General features: G+C 39.5%; 1 protein-coding gene across 2 annotated transcripts in view; it reads left to right on the top strand.

The window, feature by feature from the left end:
* PCSK5 (proprotein convertase subtilisin/kexin type 5) overlaps window positions 1-13,779 on the top strand; it is a 464,591-nt gene that overhangs the window by 354,989 nt on the left and 95,823 nt on the right. For both annotated transcript variants that reach the window (XM_033237074.1, XM_033237073.1), the window contains exon 24: window positions 1,250-1,318. In XM_033237074.1, coding sequence (XP_033092965.1) covers window positions 1,250-1,318 — 69 coding nt within the window. The remainder of the gene's footprint in view (window positions 1-1,249; window positions 1,319-13,779) is intronic.

Below are 13,779 nucleotides of genomic sequence, written 5' to 3'. Positions count from 1 at the left end.
ACACACCCTTTCTCTGGGTTTCCCCAGACATAATCCAAGATTGTAGGAATGCACCTAAGTGTATAGAAAATTGGCCAGGTGCAGTGGCTCGTGCCTGTAATCCCAGCACTTTGGGAGGCCAAGGCAGGTGGATCACTTGAGGCCAGGAGTTCGAGACCAGCCTGAGGAACATGGTGAAACTCTGTCTCTACTAAACATACAAAAATTAGCCGGGCGTGGTGTTGCATGCCTATAATCCCAGCTTCACAGGAGGTTGAGGCAGGAGAATGGCTTGAACCCAGAAAGCAGAGCTTGCAGTGGTCCGAGATCGTGCCACTGTACTCCAACCTGGGAGACAGAGCAAGACTCCATCTCAAAAAAAAAAGAAAAAAGAAAAGAAAATGATCTTGGCAGGTGGGGGGAGTGTGGACAGGATACAGGGGAGAGAAAATAAGATTTGAATCCAGAAGTCTGGGTCAACAGTTTTCTCCTTCCCAACTACTAGACACGAGACCCTGGGCAAAACTCACCTAATTTGCCCACGCCTTGTTGTCTTCATCTGTCAAAGGAAGAGCAGAGCATCAAGACAGAGTGGCTTTGAGAAGCCAGTGAGGATCAGCCTAAAACTACTTGAAAATATTAAAATGGTCTGTGAATCATATGTGTTATTGTTATTGCCCAATTTCTTATATTTTATGGGAAGAAGGAAATTAAAAAACAACACTTATAGTTTCGGTTCTCTTCTATGTAAGAATGCCACGGACTGTTATTGCTCTGCTCTGTATAAGAATTATGCCTGGTCTGGTGCTGAAGAGAGCTCCAAGACATTTTTAGAATAATTAAGACACTCAATTCTGTTTCTCCTTAATGTTTATGAGTGTAGTAAAAGATTTTAAACTTTTTAAAAAGTGTTTAGTAGGACAGATAAAAAGAGGAAGGGAACCTGTTCATTTACATACCCAATTCCATTTTCCCAGAAGCAGAACTGGTTTCTTTAATAAATAAAATCACCAAGCTTGACTTCAAAACTAGCTGCATGGCATATGGTCCAGCCTGGTTCTCTCACCCAATCAAGCTGATTTAATCTATTCAATTAATAGAAGGAGATTAAAAAGTAGAAACCACATATATCCTCAAGGATGGTTTTGGGCTTCATAATTGCTCTATGATTTACTTTAAAAGAAGCTACACAAGAACATATTTTTATAGCAATTAACGTGTCTCCACTCATATGGAAATGAGTTATGTTTTTCACTTCTCTTTCGTGTAGGTGAAGTCCAAGACCCAGACTATGAAGAATGTGTCCCTTGTGAAGAAGGATGTCTGGGATGCAGCTTGGGTATGTCCTCTTCCTTTGTCACCTAAAGAGTTGAAATAGCTGAGTCCTTTTCCACACACCTTCATCCTGTCATTGCCCCAGCAGGCACTCTTGTCATTGCTGTCAGCATCAGTGTCACCATCAATGTCTTAAGTAGGCTCTCTTCAATACAAACAGGATCACTGTGAGGAAATACTTGCTTTTGAAGCAATGAATGGGTTTCTAGTCTTTATGAAACTCAAGTTTAGAAAAGGAGACTATGACACCTTTTCCTCTGGTTGTCAATAAGTTGGTGGGGCTTACTGATCAGCAACCACATTTCAGGTGCCTGAGACTCAGCCTCTCCTTAGCTTCTCAAGGTGACACATTTGGAAGATTAACAGTGAATAAACTCAAGCAAAGAAATGCCTAATTCCTCTAACTCACTTGGTATGTAAAGCACAAAAGTTTGTGGGTAGAGGGATAGGGGTTTTCCTTTATAAAAATGACTCTGTTGGGCCGGGCATGGTGGCTCACGCCTGTAATCCCAGCACTTTGGGAGGCCAAGGTGGGTGGATCACCTGAGGTCAGGAGTTCGAGACCAGCCTGTCCAACATGGTGAAACCCCATCTCTACTAAAAATACAAAAATTAGCTGGGTGTGGTGGCAGGTGCCTGTAATTCCAGCTATTCGGGAGGCTGAGTCAGTAGAATCGCTTGAACCCGGGTGGCGAAGGTTGCAGTGAGCTGAGATCATGCCATTGCACTCCAGCCTGGGCAACAGCGCCAGACTCCATCTCAAAACAGTAAAAATAAAAATACAAATGACTCTGTTGCTTGGAGCCTAAGACAACCCTTAGAGAATAAAGCATCGTATCGTGATGACAGCGGAGTTGAATTCCCCATCATACAATGCAAAGCACTTGTCACTCTCATGTATAACTCTTAAATTCAAGTCAGTAGTTCCTTCTTTCTCCCCTTCTCGCATGCCTGCAGGAGGCGATGGAGACAGTTCGTAACACATGGCACCACTGCATTGGCTATAAGATGAAAAATAGGGAGGTTACCAAATTTCAGGATTGTTTCTTAATATATGTTTAGGCAACATATAGAAAATAATTAGTATGTATGATCTTTGAAAGGAAACTCAACTGAAAAGTTCATGGAATAATTTCTCTTCATGGAACTTCCATGAAGCCCTGGGATTGGTTGACTAATGCTTCTAAAACTTCAGTGTGGCACAAATCACCTGAGGAGTTTGTTAAAATGCAGATTCTGATTCACTAGTCTAAAGTGGGCCTGAGAATTTGTGTTTCCGACAAGCCGCCCAGTGAGGCCAAGGCTATTCTATAGAACACTCACGAAGTTTCTAGGGGTAAGATTGTGCCAGAATAAAGTAGACTTTTTGTTTGCCTTACCCAATGGATTTTCTTAAATTTTTCTCACTAATATATAATAGTTTTACACATTGATGGGATACACGTGATACTTTGATATTTGCATATGATGTGTAATGATCAAGTCAGGATAACTGGTATATCCATCACCTCACACATTTATCCTTTCTTTGTGCTATGAATATTCTAAATCTTCTCTTTGAGCTAATTTGAAATTAATACTTAAATATTATACGTGAATCATATAATTTATATTGTGGCTATCACCACCACTCTTTGCCTTAAACGGAAAAGATACATTTTCTATAATATCTATAACTAGAAAATACAGTTTCTGGAAGCTTAAATATCATTCCCCCATTATCTTCCACTATAAAATGATGTTTATATTACTGGATAATAAAATCTCATAAAAAGTTAATAAACACTTAAGAAGAAGTAAAATTTAGAATCAGATACTTAAGGGTAAAATGCTAATTACCTGGGAAGCAAAAAATAAATGTAGGCATAAATAATAGTACTGAAGTAAAAAACTATAAGCAAATTCTGGTGTCTGTCTCACATGAAGTGATAGAAGGTGAGTTTGCCCAGAGCAATGATGAATGTTTTGACTATCTTGATTTCACCGTTTGCCCATTTCAGATGTATTTTCCCATTAAATTTCACACCCCAGCTAATTTCTGTGGTCTTCTCTGGCATCTTTGCTGTTGTGTGTTGTGTGCCCATACTGGCATCTTTGTGCATCTTGGAGAGGAGTTGTGTATAATCTAAAACCTGAGGTTTGGTCTCTCTTGGCTCTGCTCAGTGATGACAGTGGGGCAAGTCTACCCAGCAAGATACACGTAGAGAAAAGATGATGTTCCTTCCATAGCTTCAAGACACCTTGAGAGGAATGTATGAATGTGTGTGAACTCCTTCAGGATCAGTGAGGATCTTAGCATGGAGGTGGGAACAGTGACAAGAAAACCACGGTCACTAGGGGTCTGTATTGGCCTCATCCTCCACTTAGTTGACCCAGCTAAACATGACACCATGGGGAAGCGACTGGAAATGGACTCCACAGCAGATACTGACCCTCTAGGGGCTCAAAATCCAAAAGACTCAACTTGCAAAAAGAGACAGATCAGAAAGTTTGATTTACTTTACAAAGTGCTATTAAGCTCTTCAGTCCATTCATTACTTAAGAAACTTCGTCTACTGTGTGCTGAGTGCTCGCCTTGGTGGTGAGAATTTCACAGGTGATATGGCTGTGATCCTGCTATAAGGGATAGCAGGATCTGTCCCAAGTGACACACCTGGAATGAAATCTCTTAGAAGACAACCTGCCAGAGTAGAGACAGGTATAAAGTGCAGTGACACTACCAGAAAGGGTTGCAAGAACATTCTAAATACCTCTAATTTCTCATTTTAAATTCTAAAATATCCCTTAATTTATAATATCTCTATGTATTGGGCCTCGTTTATTCTTGGATTGACTTGGCTGAACCCAATTGTCACCTTATTTCTGAACCCTTTTTTGATCTCTCCAATGGAGTAAATTCTCCCTTTTCTAGTTTCCCTTTATTTGTTAGGCCAGTGAGACTATGTTTTAGAGGTGACTAGTATAATATTTGCTATGTATACACCTTTCTGCCTGGACACTAAACTACCTGAGAACAAGCTCTTTGACTTATATACTCTGAACTAGCAGAGTGCACAGGACATAATAAATGTGCAATTAATGCATGAATGTTTGCTGAATTGAATTTGAGAATTGCCCAAATTCAAAGCAGAGATGAATGACTTAGGATACCCAGGGTCTTAGATGTGCTGTTTTCTCTAATCAAACTTTGTTTATGAATCAAGAAGAAGAAAAAATAAACCATACAATACAAAAATAAATTATTTTGGCCAGGTGCAATGGCTCATGCCTATAATTCCACACTTTGGAAGGCCAAGGTGGGCAGATCACTTGAGCCCGGGAGTTTGAGACCAGTCTGGGAAACATGGTGAAACCCTGTCTCTACAACAAAATACAAAAAACTAGTCAAATGTGGTGGCATGCACCTGTGGTCCCAGCCACTCAGGAGACTGAGGTGGGAGGATCACCTGAGCCTGGGAAGTCAAGGCTGCAGTGAGCCGTATTCATGCCACTGCACTCCAGCCTGGGCCACACAGCAAGACCCTTTCTCTAAATAAATTAATTAATTAAATTAAAAAATGATTTTTCATGAACTATTAGAACTGTAAGGAAGCTTTGATCAGACCATGGTTTATTAAGTTTTATGATTTTAAAGAGATAAACACAAACTTGAAAAATCTGAATACTTTTCTATAGATTTCCCCAAGATTCTTCCTGTGAGAAGGGACATCATCCTTTGGAGAGAACTTAACTTTATTCCATTTTAATAATGTAGATTCATCTCGGGGCCAGGTCTAGACCATCTCTAGGGGAGTCAGATAAAAGTGAAATCTGTCATTGTGAGACATTTTATCTACATTATGTAATAATTAGCTATATAAAATAATTAGTAATAAAAATCCTGGGTTTTTTGGGTTTTTTTTTTTGAGTTTTGTATTCCTTTCCAGCTATTTAGTGAACATTAATATCTATCTTTTATACCTAATAAGAAAAAACCTCAAATTCCATATTAACTGGAATCTCGTCTGTTTCCTGGGTGGAGCTAGCTATCTGTCGTTCCAAGAAAAGATTACCAAAAAGGGGGCAGAAAACTAAGCTCATGACCAAAAATCATTGTTTCATCTGGAGGAAAGTGTTGAATTAGATATTTTGAGATGAAATTATGAGATTCGATTTCTCTTCTTTATCAAGTTGTAAACAAATAGATAACATTTTATATAATACCATTTTGTTCCAAGAATATTTGGTGTCAAATTCTTTCTCTTTCTAACCAGTATCTTGAATGGAAATTTTAACTACTAAGATAAATCTGAGAGTTTTAAATTATATTTCTTCAATAACTGAAGACATAAGTAAATGGAGTGACTTTTACCTAATGTTTTGAGGCACCTTTTTTGTTTGTTTGTTTTAATTTAGGGAATGTAGCAATAGCTATGACACTTAACTATAACCTGAGATCCAGGCATCTTAGATTATATACCATTGACTTGATGATTGATTTTAATCAAATTACATAAGATGTTCTTACTTTTCTACCTCATCAATAAATATAGTGGTTAATGTGCCCTTGTTTTAACTTAGAAAGAGATAATGAAAATGTATTAGTGTTTGCCAATTGAAATAGCATAGTCTACACTCTTGGTATAAAACATATCCAAATTTAAAAATTTTAAGGAATTGCAAAAAAAAAAAAAAGAGGCTATATAAAGTCAGTGCCAAATAAGGGGGCAAATATATGCACCAAAAGGATTTTTTTTAAAAAAGAGAACCTCTGGGCACTGAAGTGTTCAAGGAAGGCTTTTAAGAAGATAAGAGTTGAGGTGGACATTAGCGTTTACATAGAATTTAGACAGATAAAAGAGAAGAGCTGCACTATAGGGGGTCTTTATATTTGGACAATAGCAGGGAAAAAACGCTTCTGCTATGGATTTTGAGACACCGGCTATACTAATTTTGCAGAAGGAATGAGGAAGTATAAGGAAATAGGCAAAGGAAAGTTTGGAGAAGTGGTTGAAAACAAAATCTTGAATTACAGACTAATGAGGTTAAAAGTATTCTGTGACTAAAAGGGAATCATTGAAGGTTCTTTTAAAAACAGAAGTGGGAGCGTGTGTGTCTTGAAGTGGGTATTAAGAGGTTAATTTGGTTATTGTGTTAACTGTGTTCAGGGTAATTAAAGGGAGAGAGGCTTTAGTAGATAAACCACCTAGAAGACTATTTCAGAAATCCAGACATAAAATAAAGCAGCCAAATCTAAGGTGATAGCCAGGAAATTATGAGGACAGAAGGAGAGATGTTTTTTAAAATCACATGAAACAAACGGCCTTCAAGCATAAGAAAAGATGCTTGTTCATTATATGGGAAATGCAAATTAAAACTGTGGGAGGCCCAGTGCGGTGGCTCACGCCTGTAATCCCAGCACTTTGTACTTCGGGAGGCCGAGGCGGGCAGATCACTTGAATTCAGGAGTTTGAAACCATCCTGGCCAACATGGTGAAACCTACGTCTCTACTAAAAATACAAAAATTAGCTGAACATGATGACGCACACCTGTAGTCCCAACTACTTGGGAGGCTGAGGCAGGAGAATCGCTCGAACCCGGAAGACGGAAGTTGCGGTGAGCGGAGATTGCCCCACTGCACTCCATGCCGGGCGACAGAGCGAGACTCTGTCTCAAAAAAAAAAAAAAACTACCGTGAGATACCATTTCTCATTTATCAGACTGGCAAAAATTCAAAAGCTTACAAGTTCTATCGGAAAGGTTGTAGGAAAGTAAACACCACTGTTATTGCCTCCTGGTAGGAAGACAAAATGCTACAATGGCTGTTGAAGGAAATTCGGCAATATGACACAACTCCATATGCATTTACCCTTTGACCCCACAACACACCTTCTAGGAATTTACCCTGGGGACATACATCCACAGATTCAAAACAATATATTCACCATGCTATTTATTGTGGTATTACTTGTGATAGTAAACTATCAGAAACAACCTAAATGCCTGTCCATGGAAGATTGGTTGAATGAATGGGATACATATACACAGTGGAGCACTCTGCAGCTACCAAAACAGCAAAGACGATCTGAAGAACTGATGGTAATTTCATGACACACTGTTACATGGAAGGCAAGGCACAAAAAGTGCACATAGTATGCTACCTTTGTGGTAAGAAAATGATGAGATAAAATGTGTGTGTATTTACATTTTTATTTACTTTTGCAAAGAGAAAAAAGATAACTAAGAAACTAATAAAAGTGGTTATCTATAGAGAAAGGTAAAGGAGATGGGCAGGACTTCTCCAGCTATATCTTTTTATTTTTTAATCTTTTTCTTTTCTTTTTTTTTTTAAGACAGAGTCTCGCCCTGTCACCCAGGCTGGAGTGCAATGGCACGATCTCGGCTCACTGCAAGCTCTGCTTCCTGGGTTCAAGCGATTCTCCTGCCTCAGCCTCCAGAGTAGCTGGGATTGCAGGCACCTGCCACCATGCCCGACTAATTGTTTGTATTTTTAGTAGAGACGGGCTTTCACTATGTTGGCCAGGCTGGTCTGGAACTCCTGACCTTGTGATCTGCCCGCCTTGGCCTCCCAAATTGCTGGGATTACAGGTGTGAGCCACCGCGCCCAACCTTAATCTTTTTTTTTGTTTAATTTTTTTTTTAAGAGATGGGAATCGCACTATATTGACCAGGCTGGTCTTGAACTCCTGGCCTCAAGCAATTCTCCCATCTCGGCCTCACAAAGTGCTAGGATTACATGCGTGATCTACTGCACCCAGCCTTTAGCTGTATCTTTTTAGTTTTGATTTGAACCAGATAAATATTTTACATATTCATAACAAATGACAGATTAAGTAGTGTGAATGGACTCCCATTAGCCAAATGTAGGACAATTAGAGCATTTTTTAAAAATGGATGATAAAGAATTCCAACTCAATATTTTAAATCCACGCATCAATAGTGAAGAAAAAGGAAAAGAGAGGGGAATAGAATAAAAGGGAAAGCTCTTCTTTACAGAAAAATTTCAGCTGTCATGTATTTCAGGAAAGAATTAGGAAATCATTATTTTGCATCCCCTAGTATATGGACCCAAGGGAGAATCATCAAATTGTAAGTAGATTTAGACACACTGGGTGGAAAATTGCTATGGAACAAGATCATCACACAGACTCAAAGTACTGCCACAATTAATAGTTAATTACAATGAAGAGATTTGCTGGTTACCAACTTAAATAAGTTGTCAGGCTATCAGTTCCATAAACCTGACATCATACATCTCCTGATGTGATACTTGAGTAATAATATCACCTCATATTCTTTTTGTTTTGCTGTTTTGTTTTGAGACAGGGTCCCCCTGTCATCCAGGTTTGAGTGCAGTGGCTTGATCATGGCTCCTGAGCTCAAGTGATCCTCCCACCTCAGACTCCCAAGTTCCTCGGACTACAGGCATGCACTAATAGCCTGGACTAATTTATTTTTTATAGAGATAGGGTCTATCTATGTTGCCCAAGCTAGTCTCAAGCAATCCTCCCACCTTGGCCTCACAAAGTACTAGGATTACAGGTATGAGCCACCATACCCAGCCCTCACCTCGTATTCCTGACGAAAGTGTCTAGATCACTAATTTTCAACTGGAGGCAATTATGCCTCCATGAAACATTTGTCGATGCTTCAGACAGTTTTTACTGTCATGACTGGAAGGTTGTTACTTGCACCTGGTGGATAGAGGTTGAGGATGCTACTAAATATTCTACGATGCACAGGACTGCTCCCCCACAACAAAGAATTCCCTAGTCCAAAATGTCAATAATGTTGAGGTCAAGAAAAACCTTATTTAGCCTCAAGATAATCACAAGATAAATCAAGAATGTGAGGTATCTATAAGACAATTGACCTGTGCTTGAAAAGAAAATTCAGTATTTTGGGGGGAAAATGAAAATTAGGGAATTAAAAAAGAATAATGAGAAAAAACAATCGAGAAAATGCGTGAAGTGTTTTTATTTTTATTTTGAGACAGGGCTCTATGTCTGAAGTGCTCTATCAGCAGAAAGGACTTAGAAGCAACAATACCCCAGCAGCAGTAAAAACAGGTGCCTTGATCGTGGTTTCTAATACCATTCTCCAGTAAAATATAACAAAGCTCCTTAGAGAATTGGCTGATTTGGGGACTGGGACAGGAAATATACAGGATGAGCCTGCAGCATCTTGTAATGACAGAATGTAGGACAGAAAGGGGTATAGCTCCGAGGTAAAGCATTTGACTTTAGAAAGTAAGGAGGTGCTCAAAGGAAAAAATCCACAATGATGGACATATGTCAAAGGGACACATAAGCCAAATGAAGAGTCCTCAATGGCCTAAGCTGGAACAATTTTGGCAATAATATAGATAGAATTGTATTAGATTATAACCCAAAGAATAAAATAAATATCCATGAGTTCATACAAATATAAATAAATGGTGGATAAGTAAACAGGAAGGAGACAAATTTTTCATGGAAAAGAATTCCAAATAATTTATTTAAATACTCCTCTTTTAAGGAAGTGGAGGCCGGGTGTGATGGCTCATGCCTGTAATCCCACCACTTCGGGAGGCTGAGGTGGGCAGATCACAAGGTCAAGAGATCGAGACCCTCCTGACCAATATGGTGAAACTCTATCCCTAAAAATACAAAAATTAGCTGGGCATGGTGGTGGGCACTTGTAGTCCCAGCTACTCAGGAGGCTGAGCCAGGAGAATCGCTTGAACCTGGGAGGCAGAGGTTGCAGTGAGCCGAGATGGCACCACTGCACTCTAGCCTGGCGACAGAGTGAGAGTCCGTCTCAAAAAAAAGAAAGAAAGAAAGAAAGAAAGTGGAGCATCACTCTCTACTACTTCTTAAGGGTGACTTTCATCCAAGAGCACAGTATGGAAAGGATGGGGCAGAAGGACTTTACAGTGCAGAAAGCTGACAAATACTACGTCATACATGTGATTAAGGGAAACATCACCAGGGATAAATCACATGGATTGAATGTACTCTTGATACAATGTAATGAGAAACACTTTACTTCTATAGTCTTTCTGCCAAAAAACCATGACCCCAGTCTGGTCATGAAGAAAATATCAGACAAATCCCAATGGAGGGACATTTTGTAAAATACCTGATTAATACTCAAAACTGTCCAGTTCATTAAACAAGTCTGCGAAACTGTCATAGCTGAAAGGAGCCTAAGGAGATATGATGAGTAAATGTAATGTGGCATCTCGGGTGGGATTCTGAAACAGAGAAAAGACACTAGGTAAAAACTAAAGAAAGCTGAACAAATTACAGACTTTATGTTAGTAATAACCACATTATAATAAAAATAAAAGGCATGATAGAGCTATTTGGGGTTTTAGAAATGTCCTTTATCTTGATTGTTGGAGTGATTACATGACTGTAAGCATTTGTCAAAGTTTATAGAACTGTACACATAAAAAGGGCAAATATTACACTATGAAAATTTGTATTTCAATCAATCTGACTTGAAAAGTAGTCCAGGCACAATAGCTCAGACCTGTAATCCTAGCACTTTGGGAGGCCAAGACAGGAGGATGGCTTCAGGCCAGGAGTTCGAGACTAGCCTGGGCAACATAGACACCATTTGTAAACAAAATTTAAAAATTGTCAGGGTGTGGTGTGCACGGCTCTAATTACACGTGCTTGGGATGCTGAGGTGGGAGGAACACTTAAGCCCAAGAGTTCAAAGCTGCAGTGAGCTGTGTTCACGCCACTGTACTCTAGCCTGGGTGACTGAGCTAGACCCCCATCTCTAAAGAAAGAAAGGAAAAAAAAAAAAGAAAGAAAAGAAAAGTGCTTCAACATTAGAATGATTCCATTAGTATTCTCTTTTCTGATTCTGTATAACATAGTAACCAAATTGCTAGCATTTATTGAATATTACTAATGTGCCAGATGCTATACTAAGTTTTTTTAAGTATATTACCTGACTTAACTCTATGGAATAGGTATAATAATTATTGTTCTCATTTTTCAGCTGAAAACATTAGGGTCAGAACATTTGCGAAATGTGGATAATTTCACTAGGCTAGTAACTAGTAGAATCAGGACTTGACCCTGAATAGCTCAAGACCAAAACTCATGTATTTTATTACATTCTAATCATGCCAGTTAATGTTCTTCCCTTCTGATTCTAAAGCAGAATATTATGCTTTCTGCAATAATAAAAAGATAAAAGAGGCTGGGCGCGGTGGCTCCGCCTGTGATCCCAGCACTTTGGGAGGCCGAGGCAGGTGGATCACGAGGTCAGGAGATCGAGACCATCCTGGCTAACATGGTGAAACCCCGTCTCTACTAAAAATACAAAAAATTAGCTGGGCATGGTGGTGGGCGCCTGTAGTCCCAGCTACTCGGGAGGCTGAGGTAGGAGAATGGTGTGAACCCGGGAGGTGGAGATTGCAGTGAGCTGAGATCACGCCACTGCATTCCAGCCCGAGCAACAGAGCGAGACTCCGTCTCAAGAAAAAAAAATAAATAAATAAAAGAAAGCTTTCTTTTCTACCCCTTTCCTCAGTCCTTCCTACTAAAGCCATCATACTTAGCTTTGGCTACGGCTTTATGCTCAATGACATAACCAACCCCACTAGTCAAACAGTGACACTGTTCTTCATAGTCATGCAAATTAATCTGGGTTCAGTGCTCACCCAGAGCTCTCAGCCTTCAGGGCCTACATCTGGAAGGTTCTGAGATGGGGTTCAGCACACAGTGGAGAGCTCTACAGCAGCAAGACTGAGTCAGTGAGCATATTTTCAGTTAGCCCTGGCATCCTCCCCACCACTTTACCTTCAGTTTCATTTACCTCTACAAAGGACTTTCTTGCTCTGTGGGGAAGTGGGTTCTATTATGAGTGTGTGATTGGCAGAAGACACCCTAACCCTTTTCATCTCAACCCACATTAAATACAAGCTTCAAATCTAGGACTTAGAGAACCAAGCTCATTTACTCTTACTACTCCATCTTTTCATAAGAAGTGATACCCTAGTTCACAGAAAAAGTATTGGCGATATGGAAGACATGAAATTCACTCTTTAATTTGCTAATGCAGCAGATATGCAAGGTTTTCAAATTAAATACTGTGGACATAGATTGCTATTTATTTCACTTTTACTCAGATCTCTCACTGGAACCTTTCCAAATACTTTCAGAGGCACAAGAATGGTGTCAAACCATTTTGGTACCTTCCAAACCAAATATATTGCAGAATAAAATATATACTAGCACTGTGTCTCCTTTAAATTGGAAGGAAGTTGCTGATTGTAAAACTGCTACTCAGCATTCATAAAGCATCGTCTTTTCAGGGACCTAGTGCATCATCCACTGTGTAGCCAACCTTAGTGCGTGACCCAGGGAGTTACTGGTCATCGTCTCCATGGGAAGGGACATTCAGGATGCCTCTCCTTTTTTTTTTTTTTTAAGGCCAAACACAGAGCCAGCTTCAGAGGAAGGATTCAAAAATAAACGCAATGTCAATCGTTTTCTGAAGATAAGAGAAACAAGCTCCATTAGACAGTTCTGTCTCTAAAAAAATTATAAACTGATTGTTTCTATTTTTTATTCATTAGAGCCTCCCTGCCCCCTCATTGTCTAAATGATACCTCATTTCAAAGGTAGGCACTAAGAAGACATAAAACCTTTAAAAAGAAAACACAAAGTTGGAAGAACTTGCAGACATTGTGCAGTTTCATTGTCCCTTACTCATCCCGGCTTTCTTCATTGATTCATTTGGTGCATATTTATTGCATGCTTTTGTACTTTCTGCTTTCCTATCACTTGTTCCGTTTATTCCACATATAATAGGACTGTATAGCCTAATATTTATCAAGCATCACCAGGATACATACTTAATGTATGTGATGTGTTTTCACATCTGCAACCCAACAGTTTTTACATATGGGGAAACGGAGGGTTAGAGAAATGGTTAAATGTGACCAATTTTATGCATATGGGAGATGACAGAGTAGTTCAGAAACAGTTTGTTTGGAGCAACCTTGTGCATAATTTTGCTCCCTCTGTCTTCACAAAGGAAGTAGTTGGCTTAGAAGCTCTTTGTTATAAATAAACCCTAGGATACACAAGGTTGTATTTCCCAAATCTTGGTGACTTCAAACAACACAGGTGTATTTCTCTCTCATGCTGCATCTTCATCATGGGTGAGCTGAGAACTCTGCTCTGCGGGATCCTTAATCCAGGACCAGGTTGATATCCTGCCATGGCAAAGGCAAAGCAAGCACTGAAACTCTTAGAGGTTTCTCCAGGATGTGACTTGTACCTCCTGCTTACACATTTTTAACTAAAGCAAGTTACATGATTATGTCTGGGATCAGAGAGTGGGGAGGTGCAGTCTTACCATGTGCCTGCAGAAAAGAGAGTAAATGATTGTGAGTGGTGATGACAGTCTCACAGGTGAATGAGTATTGGTCATGGGACTGTTGCTGGCATATCCTG

This window comes from Trachypithecus francoisi, unplaced genomic scaffold (assembly GCF_009764315.1).
Source record: "Trachypithecus francoisi isolate TF-2019V2 unplaced genomic scaffold, Tfra_2.0 Lachesis_group16, whole genome shotgun sequence".
In the NCBI taxonomy this organism is placed as follows: Eukaryota; Metazoa; Chordata; class Mammalia; order Primates; family Cercopithecidae; genus Trachypithecus; species Trachypithecus francoisi.
Note: the sequence above shows the minus strand (reverse complement) of the source record. Positions and strands in the feature narration are given on the sequence as shown.